Source organism: Lagenorhynchus albirostris, chromosome 1 (genome assembly GCF_949774975.1).
Source record: "Lagenorhynchus albirostris chromosome 1, mLagAlb1.1, whole genome shotgun sequence".
Lineage (NCBI taxonomy): Eukaryota > Metazoa > Chordata > Mammalia > Artiodactyla > Delphinidae > Lagenorhynchus > Lagenorhynchus albirostris.
The window spans coordinates 15804693-15826985 of record NC_083095.1 but is presented as its reverse complement, the minus strand read 5'-3'; the positions used below and the strand labels follow the sequence as shown (position 1 = coordinate 15826985).

General features: G+C 35.1%; 1 protein-coding gene across 3 annotated transcripts in view; it reads right to left on the bottom strand.

The window, feature by feature from the left end:
* GALC (galactosylceramidase) overlaps positions 1 to 22293 on the bottom strand; it is a 59644-nt gene that overhangs the window by 18068 nt on the left and 19283 nt on the right. For all 3 annotated transcript variants that reach the window (XM_060125187.1, XM_060125106.1, XM_060125255.1), the window contains 7 exons: positions 21985 to 22098; positions 19837 to 19976; positions 17905 to 17943; positions 13786 to 13916; positions 6308 to 6463; positions 5238 to 5362; positions 3476 to 3603 (listed from right to left, as the gene is read on the bottom strand). In XM_060125187.1, the coding sequence (XP_059981170.1) occupies positions 3476 to 3603; positions 5238 to 5362; positions 6308 to 6463; positions 13786 to 13916; positions 17905 to 17943; positions 19837 to 19976; positions 21985 to 22098 (833 nt within the window). The remainder of the gene's footprint in view (positions 1 to 3475; positions 3604 to 5237; positions 5363 to 6307; positions 6464 to 13785; positions 13917 to 17904; positions 17944 to 19836; positions 19977 to 21984; positions 22099 to 22293) is intronic.

The following is a 22293-nucleotide window of genomic DNA, read 5'->3' as shown; positions in this document are numbered from 1 at the left end:
AGACATGGACAAACTGAATAGCCCAATATCTGTAAAGGAAGTTGAAACTGTAGTTAAAAAGTTTCCCACAGAGAAAATTGTGGTCCCAGATAGATGGCTTTACTGGGAAACTCAAGTCAACCTGGGAGCTTTGCTCAAACAGGAAGTAAGAGCTAAGGCAGAGTTGTAAACTGCCTGCCTGAGTATGGAGGCATGCCCCAACTGTGCACACAGAGCCCATCAGCAAAGGCTGGGACACTTGCTAGTTCCAAACATAAGGAAATCTGTACAGTCATGATCTGACCACTAAGATAATTGAGCAGAGGCTTCAGTGGCCACAAACGATAAAGCTAACAAACTACAGAATTTGTTCAGGAAAGCCACAAAGCAAATAAACAGCAACAACCACAACAAAGAGCAACAACCACAAATGCTAGACAGGAGGAAGAATCTGATCTCCAGAGTCTCCATGCTATTTTACGAATGTGTCTAGTTTTCAACAAATCATTATGAGATTTGCAGAGAACCAGGAAAGAAAGGCCCATACACAGGCATAAGAGCAGTTGACAGAAACTATGTCTGAGAAACCTTAGTCATTGCTTATTAGATATTAGACTTCCTAGACAAAGACATTAAATCAGGTATTTAAATATGTTCAAAACACTGAATGAATAATGAATAAAGGAGAGATCTGCTTCCAGAATGGCAATGGGAGGAGCTCCATGAACCTGCTCCCAGTGAACCTGGTGAAAACTATTTAAATAATAATTACAATAAAGTCTCTGGAAATGGTCCTAAGGCCATGCAACAAATATAGAAACATTTATTCAATAAAATCTACTAAAACTCATGGCATTTAAACCATGATCGACTCCCTCCCTGTCCCTCTCAGCCTAGAGTGACAGAAACTCCATGCCAAGTAGGTACAGCCAAGAACACAGGGTTCCCTCCCTCCCAGCTCCCAGATGAAGACAACAATATTTTCGTGAGAGAAACAGAATATCAGCATTTCTCACCCCCCTTCCCCTCAGCTACTTGATGCTGAGGACAAGTAGCCATGAGTGTGGCCAAGAGGCTGAGGGTTCCCTTCCTCTGTCCAGGTTCCATTCACAGACTCACCTTAAACAAGGCACACTGAGAATATGGGGGTTCCAAACCCCCACCCAGCACCATACTCCTAAATCAGAGGTGTCACTAAGAGAGAAACACACCCTTGTCCCCATCCCCAACTCCAAGCTTCAGCTCAGAGATTTTGTCCAGGGAGAGAGACAGGTTATAAAAACAAAGAGTTCAGAAAGTCTCCCCAAAGAAATTGATTGTACTTAATGCAGAGCATGGGGAAGTTCAAGAGTAAGGGTGCTCTTAAAAATAATGGAAGTTTTGGTGGCAAGCAAATAAAAAGAGACTGTCAGCTTCATTAGATGCATAAGCTAAACCACTGCCCAGCTATTTTGACAGGGAGAACCACAAAAAAAGAAAGCTAAGAAGAACCCTCCTGATATCAGAATAAACCTAAAACACTAACCTCAAAATCCACCTCTGCAAATAAGCTGGAATTTAATTGGATCAGCTTATGGAGCAATTTAAGCCCCTCAGCATTGCTGAAAACAATAGAGCAATCCACCAGTAACCAGTGAGGCAATAACAGAGAGGTGCACCTGCCCAAAGCTGCACTGTCTAAGAAGCAACATTTGAGGCCTCTCAGTGCGGGGGAGGGGGTGGGTGGGTGGGTGGGTGGAAGGAATAAACTTCACTAAATTTCTCCAGCCAATCACTAAGCAAACAAGCAAGCAAACAACAAACCCCAGGAAAGGAGGGAATCAGTACCCAGCGTTACCACAATATATTATATAAAAGGTCTGGCTTTCAACATAAAATTAGGAGACATTCAAAGAAACAGAAAAGTGTGGCCCATACACAAAAACTAGGCAACAGAAACCACCTGTGAGAGCAACCAGATGCTGGATTTAACAGTTGAAGACTTCAAAGTAACCAATATAAATACATTTAAAGAACTAAAGGAAACAAGGCTTAGAGAAGTAAAGGAAGATATAATCACAATGTCTCATCAAGCAGACAATATCAATTAAGTGACAAAAAAATTTTAAAAGAACCAAATGGAAATTCTGAAATTGAAAAATATAATAACTGAAATGAAAAATTCACTAGAGGGGTCAACAGTAGATTTGAAATAGCAGATGAATTAGAGGATTTGAAAACAATCGATAGAAATTGTGCAACCTGAGGAACTGAAGGGAAAAAAAAAACAAAGGATAAAGAATAATGAACAGAACCTCAGAGAAATGTGGGATACCATTAAGTACACCAACATATATACAATGGGACAGTAGAAAACAGTGGAGAGAGAAAGGAGCAGAAAATATATTCAAAGAAAAGTAGCTGAAAACTTTCCAAATTTGATGAAAAACATTAATCTACAGATCCAAGAGGCTCAACAAACTCCAGGAGGAATAAATACAAAGAGATACACATACAGACAACCAGTAAAAATGCTGAAAGTGAAAGAAAAGAAGAAAATCTTGAAAGGAACAAGATCATTTACAAGGGAACCTCAATAAGATTAATAGATAATAATAATCACCAGAAACAATGGAAGACAGCACATTCAAGGAAAAACTGTCAGCCTAGAATTTTATATTAAGCAAAACTACCTTTTGAAAAATGAATATCTCACTGGAATGCAGTTAATAGAAATCTGAAGTAGACTCGAATAAGTCAAGATTTCTACACTAAATCCTGGAACAACCACTTAAGAAAATAACTCACTAAAATATAGTAAAAAAAAAATTAAAAGAATTTAAATATTACATCACAAAATATTGACTTATTGCAAAAGAAAACAGTAACAGAAGAATAGATGAACCAAAATAATGAGACGTATAGAAACTAAAAAGTAAGCTGAAAGATGTAAATCCAACTATATCAATATTAACATTAAATGTAAATAGATCAAGCAATTGAATCAAAAGGTCAAACTAAATATTTCAAAAAGCAAGATCCAACTATATGCTGTCAAAAAGAAAGACAACGTAGATTCAAAGAAACAAACAGAGGAGGTTGGATCAAGATGGTGGAGTAGGAGGATGTGGAGCTCACCTCCCCCCACAAACGTGTCAAAAGTACATCTACCTGTGGAACAATTCTCAAAGAAAACTAACTAGGAACTGGCAGAAGAACTTCTGTACAACCAAAGCTGCAAGAAGGATCTCCACGTAACTGGGTAGAATGGCAAAAAAGGCATAAGGTTGGGTCCTCCACCTCTGGAAGGGATCTGAAAGGAAGAGAAGGTTTGCTCTCAACCTGGAGAGTGAGTAGGTCAAGCCACAGACTGGCTGTCCCAGTCCTGGGATCCTATGCAGAGGAGAATAGCTCCCCTGTTTTCTTTTTTTTTTAAGAAGGTGTTCAGTTGTGTTTTATGCTATATTTTCCAATACTAACAAAGTGAATTAATCCAATAAAAACAATGAAGAATTACCATAGTTTCAACGATGATGGTGAGGTTACCTAAGCCATCCGTCAGAGCTACATAGCTTCCTCCTTTTTCTAAATGGCCAACTGTCTTCAGGTAATACCAACCTGGTTGAGTAAACTGAGTGGTATGAGCTATAGACAAGCAGAGAAAGACCCAAATAAGATTAAAACTGTGATAATAGGATTCCGTCAAAAAATAAAAAGCTGTTTACTGATTTGAGCCTGAAAGAAAACAGAACATGCCACCCCAAAATGTGCCACTTTAACATGTGGATTATTTTGAGCTGATGGCAATCAAGACCTAGCAGACAAAAGAAAAACTTTTCTCTCTCTTTTAACTGCATGAAAGAATTTAGATAGGGGACCTGGCACAGAAAGACAGCTACTACCAGAGACAACTTTGTATCTGAAAGATTCACCTGCATGGCAGGGCAAACATCTGCTCTTCTCTTCCTATGAACTGTCTTCCTCCCCTCTGAAGCTCCAGGTCCCTATCCCATTCCTTAGCTCAGGATGGCATTATAAACCTCAACTGCCTGACTGCAAATTTGAGTCTCATTTTTTTTTTTTTTTTTTTTTTGGCAGTACGCAGGCCTCTCACTGTTGTGGCCTCTCCCGTTGCAGAGCACAGGCTCTGGACGTGCAGGCTCAGCGGCCGTGGCTCACGGGCCTAGCTGCTCCGCGGCATGTAGGATCTTCCCGGACCGGGGCACGAACCCGTGTCCCCTGCATCGGCAGGCGGACTCTCAACCACTGTGCCACCAGGGAAGCCCTAGTCTCATATTTTTATGTACAAAATTAAATGTGTTTTTTTTCCTGGTGATCTGTCTTATATCCATTTAATTATTAGATTAGCCAAAGAACCTAGGAGGGTAGAAGGAAAACTTCTCCACCCCAAGTCTGATTGAGCCTAACAGCCATTTTCTATTTTGGAGAAGAATATTCACCAGTCTCATGTTTCAACTTCTAGCTAAATGGTACAATTATGGGAATATTCTTAGAATGACTGGTGAAAATAAATGAACCACACTCTGTCAGTTCAAGACTACTGAGTAAATCTTTTTTTACCAAGAGTAAAAAATAAAGTTATCCCCTCCCAACTTTTGATGATCTCTATTTAACCCATCCTAATATAACTACAAAGAATATGGTTTTTAAAAAGTTAACAAAATATTCCAAAAATTAAGCTTTATGGTTTAAAACAAGTTTATTTCCACAATATGTATTTATTGGGCACCTCCAAAGTTGGTCCTGAAAATGTACTGAGCAATATTCCTTGTCCATTTTGGGAGGTGACACAATTAACCGGTGACAAAATTAGAAAAGTACATTAGTTCACGTAGATAATGTGGGACCAACTATTTCAACATTTAAGGGGTTAACCAACCAGGATATACAAATCCAACTTAATATTTCCATATTTTTGAAATAACAACCTTAGTTTAGAATAATGTCATGGTTACATAATGTCATGACTACAAATCTCTGAGAAAAATATATCAACTAAAAAAAAGCCTGGTCTTAGAATAATTGAGAATGGAATACAGAAAGTAGCCTAGTTATAGAATAATTGAGAATGGAATACAGTTACCCAAAAGGTTCTTACAAAACACTATGACAAATCTTGCTTGAAACAGAGACACACTTAAAACTAACACACACACACACACACACACACACAGTGTTCATATAATCCCCGCTAAGTGTTTTCTTCTTTGTCTCTTAGAGAGTAAGTTAGGGATTGAGAGATGGAATCTGAACCATACCTGATATCCAGATAGGAGCTTCTACTACATAGTGCCCGCTCCATGGCTCCTGAGCAGTCATCAGTCCACAACGCCCATATGGCAACTGTTCATAGTAACTAGCCACCAAATTCCAAGCAATTGTGCTAAAAGATTTGTTTGATAAAAAAGAAACACCAAAGCAGCTTGTAATAAAAATGTAAATATCTACAAGCCTATAGTAAAAAAGACCTTATCAGAGTTTACACAAACATATGTAAATGACAAAAAATTACCACCTAAAACAAGAAAACATAAGTTGCCTAAAGTTCACCCACACTTTGAAAAATCAACTATTGGATGCATCTAAATATTTTTAATGGTGAATCATATAATAAAAAATACAAATGTATATGAGGTGTACAGTTTTACTGACGAATGGTGTAACCAGAAGATGAATCATGACCTACCAGTACCAGACATGTCACAAATGTGAGTCAAATACAAATAAAGGCTTTATCCATACTTGCTTTCCTTTTGACGGTCAGCATTCTAAATGCCCCAGTTTCAAGACATAATTTTATGAACTTCACTCTGAGCTGTTGCAAAGTTTTACAAATGAGAACTCTTAGAGTCAGACTGCCAGGGTTCAAATGATGGTATAGGCAAATAGGGTAAGGGTTCCCCAGAGGAAGAGAACCAGATATAACTTTCTTGACATAAGAGAAGCCATTTTAGGCCTAAGCCATTTTGTGATCTAAGCCTGGCCACAATGCTTGCCCTTACAGAACAGTCTCAGTAGTAAGTGATTTTAAGGGAATAAAAGAACATAAGAACAAACAGCTATTATCAGGCCAGGGAGATAACTTAACCATATCTGAGACAATATATCAGACCCCAAATAAGCTCTATTATTTGCAGCTTCTTGCTTTTTTTCTTTTGAGTTGACAGAGCTTAGGTATAGATATAGGTATAGATGAAGGAAATAAGGCAAATGTTTAAAATCATTGCATTTAGGTTGTGAGACTACGGAAGTCCATTGTACTTTTTTCTACTTATCGTGTTTTGAAATTTTTCAAAATAAAAACCTTTAAAAGTTTCTAATAACTTACGCAGTCATGTAGCCATTGATATAATTCTGATTCAATATGCGACCCCAGCAGCCTGCACCCACATCACTATTTAAAGTGCTAAAATCTTCAGAAGACCAAAGTTTCTTCTCAGTCAACCTAGCATCCTTTACTGTATGGGTCCCAGGGTAATGAGCTCTAGAAAAGAAAGGGTGGGAGAAAATGTAAAAAGGTCAGAACATGGCACTTATATCTATTTATTGAGTGAATAAAAATACACATCTTCTCCAAGATTTCTATTTTAAAATAATGGGCAGCTTCCAGGTTGCTGTCAGACTGTAAGCATCCTCTTCCCACCCTGTGTCTCAGAACACCCTTAGAATGAGATAAACCTATAACACACAGAATGGAAAGGAAGATAGCAATGGATGAGAAATTTCTTTCGGGAAACCATAACATGGAGGGAAGGATGTTGACAGGTAGAGGCAGCAGAAGAGGCCTAGAACACTCCAAAGATGAATGAGGTGGAGACAGGATTCAGACTTCCCAGGGGAAACAGAGAGCTTGGACAGTAGGAAGGAAGGAGTAAGAAAGAAACGAAAAAAAAAAAAAAAGAAAAAGAAAACAAAAACAAAAAAAAAAAGAAAGAAAGAAACGAAAAATAAGACTAATGAGTCTATTATGTAATGTAGTATCTCCTCCCCTGCTCCCACTCCTTGTAGACAGAGTGGCATTTATTGTTTATTCCCAGGCAAAAACAAAAACACTAAAACAAACAAAAACGCACAGAGAATTCTTCTTTGAATAACAAGAATAAATCTTGGGAAAACTAGAAGTTATTATCCCAGAGCAGTGTGGTTCTCAACTTGAATGCTTTTTGCCTGGTGGAGAAGGCAGGGCAGGGCAGGATTTGCTACTGGCGTCTACTGAGTAGAGGCCAGAGATGCTGCTAAACATCCTGTAACACCCGTGACAGGTCCCAACAGCAAAGGATTGTCCAGTGAAAAATATCAGTAGTGCAGAGGTTGAGAAACCCTGCCCCAGAATAATGAACCCCTCTCTTGTTCTAGCATTTGAGAGGAGTCAGCCTAAATATAAATGTATATTTACTGTTCTAAGAGTAAAATACTGCCATAATGATGATTGTGGAAGTGACTGATTATTGAATATAAAAACAATTAAGAAATTTCAAATGGAAAACAGAAAACAGACCACCAGTTAGTATAAGAATTAGAGAGCACATGAACCAAATAACTTTAGGGACAAGAATGTATACTTTCTAGGCCAACAACTATTTACAAATAAATTAACAATAATACAAGCAGAATAACAGAGATTGGATTATGTCATAATTCTAATCTTTGTGGTTTGGTGTAGTAGTATTCATAACATTAAAAGAATGATTGTGAAAACCTACTTTAGTTTTTACTTATTTAATTCCATTTAGATCATGAATCTTTTAAGAAAAACTTATCCTACTTGGGAATTAATTATACTAGTAAAGACGAATTAAGGCACAACATTAATTTGGCATTCCAGGATTTTATAAGGAAGAAATGGATAAATAATAAAGAATATAAAGAATTAGGGAAAAAATGAGATTCCACCAAGATTTTGTTGAGTCACTGAACTCAGTTGAAAACAGGCATCTATCTATTCAGTATTGTAAATATATACAACAGAGACCCCAAGAGCAAGCCAGCACCTAACAAGGTTAAGAAATTATTGTTCTGGTACTACAATTCCCAACCTGGAAAATCTGACTACTATTCTTTGAAATTATATAATTTCAATAAACTTTTACATTTTAGATTTATTCTATATCCCAGAACTTCATTCTATGGTCATGATATTTGGTTTTGACACCTCAACCAAATACTAATTTTAAGACTCATCTAGTTATCACTCAGCCAAATGTATATTTGGTGTGTCTCTGGTAAAAAATACTTATATAAAAAAAATAGCCTGGAAAATAATAGGCTATTATGTTATTAATGATCTCTAGCTATTAAGATTTTGAGTAAGTTCTAACTCTATCTTTATGGCTTTCTACATTTTCCAAATTTTCTATAATGAGCATGCACTATTTTTAAAATCTGAAAAAGTATCTCTTTTAAAGTTACAGAAATAGGTATCATATCCCTCATTCAAAAAACAATGAAACTGTTACATTTTAAACCTGATTGATTTATCAAATGATCTGAGAAAAGAGGGGCAGAACTGATACTAAAATCCAGGTCTCTCCCAATGTCCAGATCCATAGTTCAACAAAATGTATAAGTTCTTTAAGAATATAATTTTTTAAATGCATATAATTAGGCAAAAACATCTCTATCATTTCATGGCATGATTTTTCAAACTTTAAATGACAAGATTAAGATCAATGAAAGTAAACCAAGGTTTATCCTAACAGAAAAATATATGTGTATTAAAAGAAAAATAGAACTTATGAATGAGGTGGACCATGGTAGCCCACTTTCTGAAACTCCCCCACTACTCCTCCTGAAACCAAACAGACCAACCTGATGACAGAAAGTAAAAACCCACAGACAATATCCGCATCAAATCTAGGTGACAGGGAATCCCCAGGAGCCTTGCAGCATCAGGACTGGCCAGGATCAACAGACAGAATATGGAAACAGTGGAAGTGAAAGGGGACTAACAGGTACTCACCGCCCCCCAGCAGCAGACTGTATCCTGAATGGAAGAATTGAGAACAACTGGCTAAAGTGAAAATGTCTTTACAGGCTTGAAATTGGGGCCAAGTGCCAAAAACAGTAAATTCACTAAGAGATCAAACACAATACTGTGACAGTTTAAACCAGATTTGTCCAATAGAAATACAATATGAAGTGTACAGATAACTTTACATCTTCCAGTAGCTACATTTTTTAAAAAGCAGAAGAGAAATTTTAATTATATACTGTTTAACCCAATATATCCAAAATATTATCACTCAACATAAAATCAATATAAAAATTATTAATAACTTACTTTTTTATATTACATCTCTAAAATCCAGTGCATACTTTACACTTATAACATACCTAAATTCAGACTAGCCATATTTCAAGTGCTCCATAAACACAAGGGGCTAGTGGTTACCATATTGGGCAATACAAGCTTAAACCCTTAACTATTTCAGAAATAAGTAGCAAACAATCCTTTCTGCACCGGTAGAGTCTCACCATAAGAATAAGCTGCTTAAATTAGAATCCAAATTGGATAAGACAGGAACAATTAAGATGAGAGAGAGATAACATTTACACAGTAGGGAGAATGGGGCCCAGAGGAAGCAGACCCCAGAAAGTACTGTAACTGCAAAACAAAAATCTGCAAACATAGCGCAGGTCAAGCACAACATGAATGGGGCAGGGAGGCATACTCTTTCTATGGAGATGGGAGCCACAGGATAAACATCTCCTGAACAAAATTCCATTGTACCGCAAGAGCCAAAAATTGGAAACAATCCAAATGACCTTTAACAAAGACTAGATGGATAAATTGTGTTATATTCCTACAATTGAATTCGAAACAGTAATTAAAATCAACATGACTTAATCTTATAAATATAGTGTTGACCAAAATAACAGATACTCTAAGATGCCGTTTAAATAGTTTTTAAACAGGAAAAATTAGTCTATGATGATAGAGGTCAGATTAGTAGTTGCCTTTGGTGCAAAATGAGAGGCTACTGCTTAGAAAGATTTCCAAGAGGAGAGCTTCACAGATACTGATAATTTTCTATTTCCTGACCTAGGTGGTAGTTGTATAGGTATGCTCACTTTACGATAATTCATTAAGCTATACTCTTATGATCTTCTATATGTATGTATGTGTGTGTGTTTGTATGTTATACTTAATAATTTGTAAGGAAATGAAATTATTAGAAAACAGAGGTATATAAAACTAAAGTGAGAGAATTACAGAATAATTATTTTAAAAAGAAAAAGCATTTTAGAAATGAAGACTAAAGTAGAAGGAACACAGATTAGACACTGTCTAATAAATAAAGAGATAAAAAAAATTGAGAGAAATATAGAATAAAGACAATATGCAAAGGAGATCCAATATGTGTAACTGGGCTTTCTACAAAGAAAACCAAAGTAATGGAGCAGGATGATTATTTAAATTAAGATTTAAGTAAAACTTACTGAAAAAAGAAAATACTGAAATAGAGATATTCAAAGGGTATACAATACTTACTGGGAAATGGTAAACAGTATAAAAGTACTAGACCCTAAAGTTAAGGAGAAATATTCTTTGGACATACCAGAATTATGCCAAGTCATTTATAAGAAAAAATAAGTCTGGCATCAGAATTCTCAACAGCAACATTTTATGTAAGTAACCAACGGAGCAAATTTTATGATACTCAAGAATTAAGAAAATATGAGTCAAGGATTTTATACCCAGCCAAACTGTCCTTTGAGTCTAAAGGCCACAGATATATAGTAATAAACATGTAAAAGTTCAAGAAATATTGTTTCCATTAGCACTTTCTGAGAAATATAGCAGATATTAAGCTTCTGACACTCAAGAGACTAAAGGAGATACTTCAGCAAAAGACTTACAGGTGAGCACTGAATATGCTTAACAGTAGAGCTTGACTAAAAGAAAGGGTAATTAAATAGTATATAAACATTACATTTTCTAATAATGTATAACTAATATAGCTGACACAAAATAAGAGGAAAGAAAGTGAAATGTAAACTAAGTTTGCCAGTTAGCTGGGAGTAAAAGATTACAACTTGCAGCTGACAAATCAAGATCATACAAGCTTATGCTCATGTAAGAGCACAAAGATTAAGAAACTCTGGTAATTAAAATTCCATTGTAGGAGAGAGGGGGAGGAAGAAGTGGTTATAAAATAATTTTAATATTAATTACAGTAAACAAATAGACAATATCTAAATAGAGAGAGAACCAAGATTATTAATATAGAGCAGATCTCAACTTCAGCACTACTGATATTTTGGCTGGATAATTCTTTGTTGTGGGGGAGTTATCCTGTGCATTGGAGGATGCTGAGAAGCAACCCTGACCCCCACCCATCAGATGCCAGTAGCACCTACACCAGTGACAGTCAAAAATATTTTCAGTTATTGCCAAATGTTCTGTAGGAGGCAAAATTATCCCCAGTTGAGAACTACTGGTATAAAGGTATCAGCATAAATGTAATCAATAGAATCAAAACTTGTTAAATAACAAAAAAGACACTTCATTTAAAAAGAGCAAAGAAAACAAATCACATAGCAAAAGAATGTGTGTGGGGGTGTATTATATATATATATAAATATATATATATATGGTACAAATCATTAAATGACAAACACAGTAGAAAAGAAAACAAAACCTTCAGGTATATCAATAAATATAAATGAGTTAAACTCACTAAAATATGAAGACTTTCAGAACAAAATCTAAACCTATGCTATATGCAGCATCACACCTAAAACAAAATTACGTTGAAAGGTAAAGAATAAAAGTATGGGCAAAGATTCTATCAGGCAAATACAAATGAAAAAAAAAAAAGGCAGAGTTCTCTCTTAGTTACATGCAAAGCGAAATTCAACCAAGAAGCATAATATGAGACAAAGAATGACTTTTTCTAATAATAAGTTACAAACCATAATAAAGATAAAACATTACTAATACCTATGTACCAAATAACACAGCAACAACTTTCAAACAGCAGTAATTTCATGAGATTGAAAGGAAAAATAGAAACTCACTAATAAGAGGAAACTAACACTCTTAGTAACCTTGGATAGTTTAAGCAAACAGAATAATTAGAATACAGAATAGCGAAACAATGCAATCAGTTTTGCATTGTGGATAATATACACTCAGTTCTCGTATCCTGATAGAAAATATACCCTAATATAATAAGATAAAAAGAAGACCTTGGGAAATTTTATGAAAAAAATTAAATAATACATTCAGCATTAAATGACCACAATGCAGTAAATTAGAAAATGATGATAAAAAAAAACAGACTCTATGAGATAGACCTAAAGCAGTGCTCAAAGAAGAATTCATTGCATAAGATACCAACATCAATAAAGATAAAATGAATTAAACATCCAACTTCTTCGTGAAGATACAGTGAAACCCACACTTTCATTTATTTTTTCCTAGCCAAATATATTCAAGATCAACACAACTTTTTTCCTTCAAGATTTGAGCTATTTATGCAAGTTTTAACAATAAAGGCAAAAATTACATTCTAATTTCAATGTATAAAATATTAAAATACATTTTACTTTTCTTGCCAAAAAATAAATAAATAAATAAGCCTAAATCTAATCTAATCACGCCTCTATCAATTTCTAACAAGAAACAGGATAGATGAGCATTTTCAACTTAACTACAAAGATGAAATCAGTAAAATCCAGACTGTGAGAAGCTTTACAGGACAAACAATCCAGTTTCCTCAACAAATGAAAGGAAAAAAAAAGAGATGGAGCAAGAACCAAAAAATTAGAAGAGACTTAGATATCAACTAATCATAATGTATGAATCTAAATTGGATCCAGATTCAATCAAATAAAACTATAAAATAACAATAACAGATATTTGATAATATAAAGAAACCATCACATAGTTTCTTGTGATAATGGTATTATTTATGGTGAAATGAAAGAGTTTTTATCTTGAGAGATAAATGGTAAAGTTTTTATGGAAGAAATAATATAATGTCTGGGATTTGCTTCAAAATAATGTGAGGAGGAAGAAAAGAGGAAGGGATAGGCATGTGAATGGAGAATTGTTCATGGGTTCATAGTTATGGAGGCTGAATGTTGGGAACATGAATATCCACCATATTATTCTGACTACTTTTGTGCACATTGAAAATTCTTCGTTAAAAAAAAAGCACACATAGTTCAAGCAGAGCCTTCACACTGAATAAAGAACAAACTCCATATATATATTATTCTATTTTTCAAATGTTTATATACATTATCATGATAGACAAAATTCAAATACACTTAAAAAAAAAAAAATACTGCTGGAACCCAGTGAGGTCAAGGCCCCAAAGGCTGAAAGGCAGAACTGGACTAAGGAGCAGGGTCAAAGCCATACTGCTAAGGATATGTGACAAAAGTCACGGTCAGTGATCATATCATACCATTTACCTAAGTGTTCATGAACGCCCAAGCACAGGAAGTCTGAGGGTTAGGAACTAATTTCACAGCACTGCCTTTATAATTTCTAAAATGTAAATACTACTCTGCCCCTTAATCTAAACAAAGCCATGTTTTATTACTCCAAACATTAAAACAATATTTTAAGTTACCAGTACATTATTCCATTGTCATAGAAAGATTCCCAAAGTATATACATTTCAAAGAAAAAAGGAATGAAATATCATTTATACATGCTTTGTTTAAATAAATACAAGAAATCTACCTTCTGAAAATATAATCAAATGGGGAGAAGCAGGCAAAAACAAAGGCACAGTCAATATCCACAGCAAGCAGTCAGAAACTTAGTTTTCAAAGTAAAACATTCCTTACCCTATGACATCAATCACCCTCAAGAGTTCAGAGTCAAGCAGCATAGAAGCAGAAATGGGCTCCCAGAGATTATCACTCGCTATGATTTTCACTTGCTGGAGACCTTGATAGTCCAGCATTCTTCTTAACACCTTTCAGAGAGAGAAGCAGAACATAGGAAAGGTTAAAAATGAGTTTTCAGCGGCTGAATTACAATGAAGAAAGCTAAAATGTCTTCAAACTCAGCATCCTGGATGATAGTGTCAATATTATTTCTCAATAGAAATGTGCCCCGTGTGGGGGGAAAAAAGCATTATCACTAAGATAATCCACTTCATGGGAATGTAAGGAGAAAAAAAAAAAACGAAGAGGTAAAAATGTTTTAGAGGGATTTTCCCTCTGAATTTAAAATTATGTTTAGCCATAGAAAATTTGGGAGCAAGGGTGGAAATATTTTTTTAAAAATCAGAGCAGTACTACCCACAAAAAAACCACTATTACCCTGGTATGCATTCTTTCATGAATTCTTTTATGCAGACACAATAAATTGGGATCAAATTAAATACACCATTTGGTAAATAAAATGCTTTAACTTAGTTTATTTTGAGTATTTTCCAATGTCTTTAAATATTCTGCCATTACTGAAAAGATTACAGTTCTTAGTATTTTGTACCATACTAGAAGTAGAAATAAAAAATATTCTGCTGTTACCCTCAAGTATTTAATAGGTATACACAGGACAGGCAATAAAATCTGCCTGTAGGACTATCTACCCACCAGACTAAAAGTAACAAGCTAACTGTAACAGGAAATCAATGAACAAAGCACAGAGTGCCTACTCTGGTATTTAGTTCTGTATCTGGGCCCCATGAGGACTCTAAAAAAAACACAAGATGGGGTCCTCACCGTTAGGTGGCAAACACACTCACCAGGACACTAAAACTAACAGAATGTCCTAGAAAATCAGAGAGTAGTATATACTGAAATGTATGGATTGCCAAAATATAAAACAAGACAAGAGAAAAGACATTATTTCACCTAGGAGAAGGAGGTTCAGATTTCAAAACAGAACTAGTTTTGTTTTGTTTTTAAATAGATCTTTATTGGAGTATAATTGCTTCACAATACCGTGTTAGTTTCAAAACAGAAGTAGTTCTTGATGAATGGGTATGCATAAACCCACTGCTATACCCCCAAGCACTTTGAACTGTCAGGTTCATAGTAGCAGGTGCTCAATAAACATTGGTTCAATTAATTAAGATAAGAAAGAACAAAGATTTTCACAAGTTCTCTTTTCACTTTCTAACTTTTCTGAACTAAAGAAATTTCCAATTAATGTGCTCTTTTAGGAGGCAAATAATGAATCAATTCCACTCTGGAAGACATCCGAACAGATCCTTAATAGTAAATAAAGACCAACTCTCAAGATTCAGTAGGATTGAGACTCCCAAGCTCTCTATTAGGAGACCAATCTTGAGTTTCATCACCCTGAAATTCTTTCTTATTCTTACAGAGAGTAAGGAGAACAACTTACTCACATTTTCATTTATCGCAATATTATATCTAGTTTTTCTAGTGCTATTCCTAGACCATCACCTCTAAGATTGCTTACTTTTAAGTCAGTCTATATTCAAATAATACTCCAAAATATACAAGCCTATAAGCTATGTTTTATAATAGATTGCCAAAATCAGTATGAATAGCAGCATTCTTTGAGCAAAGTTTTATCTAATGTATTCCAAATGTTTTTGCTGTGGAACCCATCCCTTTCTGCCCCCTAAAAAGCCTAGATAGAAACCCTACCTATAAGAGAAATGAAAAGGAAGCTGTTCTGATTGGACTGAATGAGAGTCCAGAGACTCACACATCCATTTCCATCCACCACCCTCAGATCCTAGACGGGATTTTCCAGACACAATTTTAAAACATCACTGAAAACCAGAGTAAATCATAAATACAATGTAAATAGCAAAAATAAAAGAAATAATAGCCTTGCCACCTTTACATACATTGCTTGTTTGTAATGTATTTATTTCTACTCTTAAAAACAAATCCTCATTATTTCCAAGGGCCATCTTATTATACTATACGGAATATATATTCATTAAGCTTATCGAACCTGAACACCTACATTCACCTGCCATTATTGAACCCTTTCAATAGGCATTTTAACAAACAGGACACAGATTCCAATAAAATCTTGCTACAAAAATGGCAAATGCAAACTAAAAGTTATTTCCTGAGACATGTTACTGCAGGTAAACTAAAGTTTCAGGGAAAAGGAAATGAAGTCTGAACTGTTTGAAACACTGATGATGAGCCTTAGAACAGGAATTACAGTCTTACAAATCAGGTAAGCTGAAATAGAATGCAATGGAATCAGCAACAGACTCTTAATAGTAAAAAAATAAATAAATAAAATAAAATAACCACCTTAGTTGCAGACCATTAGTTTAAAAGCAAAAGGAAACTAAATTCTAATGCTTCTAATGCTTCCATCAAATGAACTGAACACAATTAAAGAGATATGTATAATCCCAAGGAGAAAAAAAAAAACTATGAAATGTCAAATTTGGGAAGATGAAAGTCCATGACTGCAGCAACATGGTCCACCTGACTATAGGGTTACACAGGACACAGCCACTAACTTGGCTTCTGCTCTGTCCCCCTGCTGCTCTCATCAGACCTACCTGCACTCACAGCAGTCCTAACTTTCCATGAACAACTCTTGTGCTTCAATCTTACACTAGTTCCACTGTCCCACCTCCACACCACCACACTCTCATCACTTCACTGGTAATGCCTACAGCATGGAGTTAACTTTGAGTTACCTGGCTCTGGCTGCATTCAGTCCTCTAAATCAATACCTTCTCCTCCCCACAACTAGTGATTAAATTGTGCCGTTACTTCAGTGAACATAATGGCCTACTGATGGCTCAGTGCCCCCACTTGTCTAATCCATCTTTCTCCACTTGTTCTTCCCCCAAATCCCTTTACCTCCCAGTCTTCACTTCTTCTCAAAGGCATGGCCCTGCCTTAGCAACTTGGGGAGTTCCTATCCATCCCACCTTGAAGATTCCAACTAGTCTTCCAACAGACTTCCCAAATCCACTCATGCAGAGGTGTCACCTCCTCTCTGTACCTTCTGACAACACTGTGCATTATTGTGCCAAAGAAATTATAGCTGATATCTTAGTTGTTCATATGGGACTCTACAGTCCCCAGATGTTAACTCTTTTGGGAAAGAAACAGTACTTTTTATCCTTGTATTCCAAGCATGTACACAATGCCTGACAAACTAGGTGTTGAGTAAATGCTTCCTGGCAGACTGAATGAATAAATAAATGAAAGAAATTTAGTGGATATTACCTGCTTAAAAACATAAGACACTCAATTTAAAGAAAAAAAATTTTAAAACTGAAAGAAAATATAACCACAAAATTATATTTCTTGGAGAAAAGACACTAAAACAAGACAAATATAACCATAAAGTAAACTAAAGAATATCTCCACCTGAAAAGTTAAACTGCCATTTGTTTTCCAATGACAGAAGGAGTTATTATTCTCAGATTTTCCTTTTCTGAAAAATAGAAATAATAGGAGTTACCTCATAAAGGAGGTAGTAAGAATTAAATAGAGATAAATATTTAGGAAAAGTGGCTCAAAAAGTAACACACTTTGCAAATGTTAGTTGCTACCTATTTGCTAATCACAAATAGAAACATCTAACACACTCCAATATAATAGGCATTCCAAAGAAAACAAGAATGAGATTATATACTATAAATTTTGATATATGACGGTGAAAGAAAAATCTACATTTCTTGAAGTCCTAAAAATCTAAAATGATACAATTGTTTTTATAGCGATTATCATAATTCCACAAATAATGAATATTTAAGTAGGAAAACTCAACACAACTCTACAGACAAAGGCAATTTGGGGCATAGAGGGAATTACATATGCCTTAATCAGGAATATAAATATTATTAACATTTTGCTTGAATTTTATGTTATAACTAGCAAAATAAATAACTGTGCTATAAAAAATATGGTGTTCCTACTACTAATTTCCGTGGAACCGTAAAGGAATTTTTCACTAATAACTTAAAGATAAAAAGACTTTAAAGTTGTACAGACCTTGATATAATTGATGTCAAATGCCCTCTCATTCCAAATCTGCAAAACAGAAAGTCAAAATGTCAGAATTGAAAGTTTTTGTGTCAGAAAGCAAATATTATCATTAATGTTAACCTTTCTCCATTAATATTATCTCTCGTCATCTTTCTTATCATCTGAAAATCCATTTTTCTTACTTAAGGGAATGTCCTGTTATTAAATTTATAGATATTTATAAGACAACATAATTTTTAATTAAAATATTATTTTTTAAAACCTTAAAATATTTGGTGGGTATTTTTCAAAAAGTCACCTAATTCCAGAGATTTCTAAAACTGGAATATCCATTCAATCATTCAACAAAGATTGACAAGGCAATGTATGCCGAGGACTATAGCAGGCACTGGAGACCTAACAGACACAGAATTGTTGTAATAATTCTTATAAGATCCCTACACACACACCCCAAAGCCAAGTATTTATAAGGACAATGTACAGGAGTAATTTTTTTAGTGCACACAGAGAATCACAACGATGTGCTACATAACAAAAGCAAACTCTTAATGAAGACAGATAAATGGAACATGCACAAATCTCTCAGGCTTAGAATCATGTAGCAGGAGGTTTTAGAGTTAAAAGAGAACTTCCACGACTTTCAGTTTGTAGCTGAGAGATGGGCCTAGCCTCCAGGTACTCTTTTCAGCCTCCAGTGATACTGGAAAGTGTTCTTATCAAAGAAGCTTCCTCACCATAGCTTGTGATTATCAAGAGTCTAAAAGAGATGTGAATAACCCATTATTTACCAGAAACATTTTCTAAGTGTGACTTTACCATAACAGAATGCTGTTTGACCCAAACCTACATTTAGTTTCACTATGGGTTAAACATACCCTGACATTTAGGAAAATTCTCAAACAATTTTGTTGTAATCTGGGGAAGGATAACAAAAACAAGTATATTCTTGATTCTGGCTTCCTAGAGCCCTTGGCTCATCCTCATGTCCTATATCATGTCCTGTGATACTGTAGTTTATCTGTTCCAGTGTCTGCCTCTCTCACTGAACTCCTCAAGAGCTTATTAATCTTGGTATCCCTAAAACATAATAGTCACAATGCCTCAACACGGTAGAAGCTCAATAACTGCTTGCTAGTTGCATGAAAACTTTTAAAATCAGTTTTGACAGACAGCATATTAACAAGCAAAAGTGTATAGAGACCCACTATGAGTGTGTGTGAGGCTCTATGGGGTACAGTGCAGGGTGACGTATCCCTCCAGCCTGCCAACAGACCAGCTAGAAACACAAGATATCATGTTTTACATTTTTAAATCATTAAAAGGTGTTAAATAACAGTTTAGGAAAAGGGCAGGCAGATTTCTGCCAGCTTGCCAAATCTGGCCCACCATTTGTACTTTTTACAGCCTGAAAGCTAAAAATGGATTTTAACAGTTTTAAGTGGTTACATTTTAAATGATTATATAATTACCTACATAATATCCTTAATATTGCCTTTTGATCCACAAAGCCTAAAATATTTACTCTCTGGCCCTTTAAGAAGAAGTCGGCCACCCTCTGGTTTAGGACCACGGAAGACTCATGGAGCAAAATGAGATTAATCATTCATTAAACTATACAGTAAACACAATATTGTTGTAAGAACTAGAGAAACTAGGGAAAGCTTGGAAGAAGGAGAATTTGACCTGGGGTAGTACCAATAACAAAAACAAAGAAATAGTTCCGGGAGGCATATACTAAGTACAGTTTTCTAAAGTGGGAAGAATTTGGATGGGCAGAGAGAAAGAATAAATGGTGACATGTAGTTAATTTGTTAATAGACACCAATAGAACAAATTAGTCTCATGACACAAAGTAGTCAACAAAGTGCCACAAATTACTTTAAAAATTATAAATAAATGTCCAAAGGTTAATCATGTTCTAAAAAATATATTACATACTCCGATATAATCAATGTCCAGATCATGATAATGCTTGGCGCCCACAATCCAACTCACGACATAGTAGGCAGTCAGCTGAAGATTTACATAAGGCCAGTTGAAACCTTTCCCCAGCCATCCAGGGAACGACCATGGCAGCCCTGCAGAGAGGAAGAGGCAAAGTTGGAGTAGGTATAAGAGTGCTGGCACTATTAAAAACAAAGCAAAATAAATCAAAAAGAACAAACACAGGCTAAGCAAAGAGCCAATAAAGATCTGACTAAAGGAAAGATTACACATCATGCACAAATTCTCAAAATCCCTTCCAGTTTATGAACACAGTAATTCCTTATTGACACCGAGAGTCAGGTTCCGTAATTCCAAATGCTCTTCCAAGAAAAACAAATAAAAACAAACAAAAACAAACACCTCTCTCAATGATACTTACCAATATAAAGAAATGTAACCTACAATTTAATTTAACTTCCCCACCTCCTGCTAAAAAGATATACAATGTTCAATTTTTGTTCTCTAAGGTCAAATCAAAGAGTTTTGAAAGGCTTATGCTTAACTATTTCTGTGAGGTAAGTACAATACAAATTCCTTATTCACTAGTACATCTTCTTACAACCTGAAGCTATTTAAAGACTAATTAGTCAGGTAATCAAATTTAACAAAACTAGTTTGTCCTATGTCAATACAAATGCCATTGACTCAATAGGGAAATATACCTTTGTTACACGATATAGAACAAATAATCCACATTCTTCCAATACCCCAGTTATTATTAATCAAAAAAAAAAATGAGAAGAGTAGAGAAGCACTAATTAAGATTCTAAATCCTAATTCTCTTACTAATATATTAATATTAAAATAAGGTCAACATTAAGTTCCTTAACTGTTAATATATATTACCAATCTAGTTCACCACTGAAAAAAATTAAAATCAAAGTGACAAAATGCTTATTTTTCTAAACTCTAGAAGAATGCCTAAGTGTATCCAAATAATAAATGTGACATTAAAATAATGGAATGTTTTAAAACAATGAAATGCCAAATACATTCTGAAGGCCCACCATGTGAAGTCTTTGTTAGGACATGGTTCAGCATGCCAGATTTTCTGCATTTAAATTAGAACTGACCTTGAAAACAGCACAATGGGCAAGTATGTGCTGAAGTCAATGATGCTTTTTACTGCTCAAAACATTTCTGGAATCTCTTACAAAAGTCCATTTAGAAAGAACACACTGACCTCCTCATTTTTTTTAACTTAGAAAAACTTATGCTTGTCCTTTAATTGGATGGTTGAAAATGATTTTTAAAATAACTTGAAATTAAGTCCTATAAAATGGATCTCAACTCATGTAATTTAGCCTGAATGTATAAGCCTGTTTAAAAAAATCAAATTCATTTCAAATGATAAAAGTATGTCACCACTGTGTATGTTTGAAATCTTTTACAGGTCTGTGCACTGCTACAGGAGAACAGTGCAAGGAGTACAGTCCCATTTAGGAAGCCATCCTGCCACTAGAATCTAAGCTCCACAAGGACAGGAATTGGGGGTTGGACTGTTCTAGGCATCCCCAGTGCCTAGAACAGTGACCACCACATCCTCGAGGTTCAAAACAAACACACATACAAACCAAAAAAAACTTTTGTATGTGCCTCATCTAGAAATGGGGTCTACTACTGCATGTAGCACACAATTTTTGCAAATGTTGGGATATACTGCTGCATACAGTATACAATTTTATAAATAGTATTGCCCTTTTACAAATTTTGATGAGAAATTTTGTTGAGGAAATTAGTATAGCACCACAAAAAAAAGAAAAAAACAAAAAATCGAAAACAACAGAATAAGGTTCTAAACCTGATTTTGACATTTACTAATTTTCTGACCTTAAGTCAGTGGTATAAGCTCTCTAAGCCTCCACTCCTGTAAAATGAGAAGAGTAGTGTCTTACTCCAGAGGTATGATAAATATCAGACACAATATATATGAGCAAAGAAGGAAGCACGCCTGGCACATGCTTTGCTGCTGGTAGCATACTGGTAGTATTAACAACATTATTAATACTACAGTATTAATAGATGCTCCACACACATGATTCAGAATTTAAAAGTTAAAGGAAAACAGACTACAAAAGTACATCAAACTTCACTTCTTACCCATGAGTGTGATCCTAGGGTTCCGCTTCTTAGCTTCCTTCATTAACCACCACTCGTATCCTCGGAAATAATTCTCATCTAATGCATAGTGCATGTGGGAGGGCTCGGTGCCATCTGCATGGGAGAGAGCAAAACAGAAAGGAAATATCGTTAATGGCGCTTTGTAGGCCACTCTCCCCTACACACATACACACATTTCAGAGAAGTAGTATTCCAGATCCAATCCTGACGTAGGGCACATAAGAATAATCTTATATAACTTAAGGATGGATGATCAAAGCATATTATTTCATTTTTTCATTACCATAA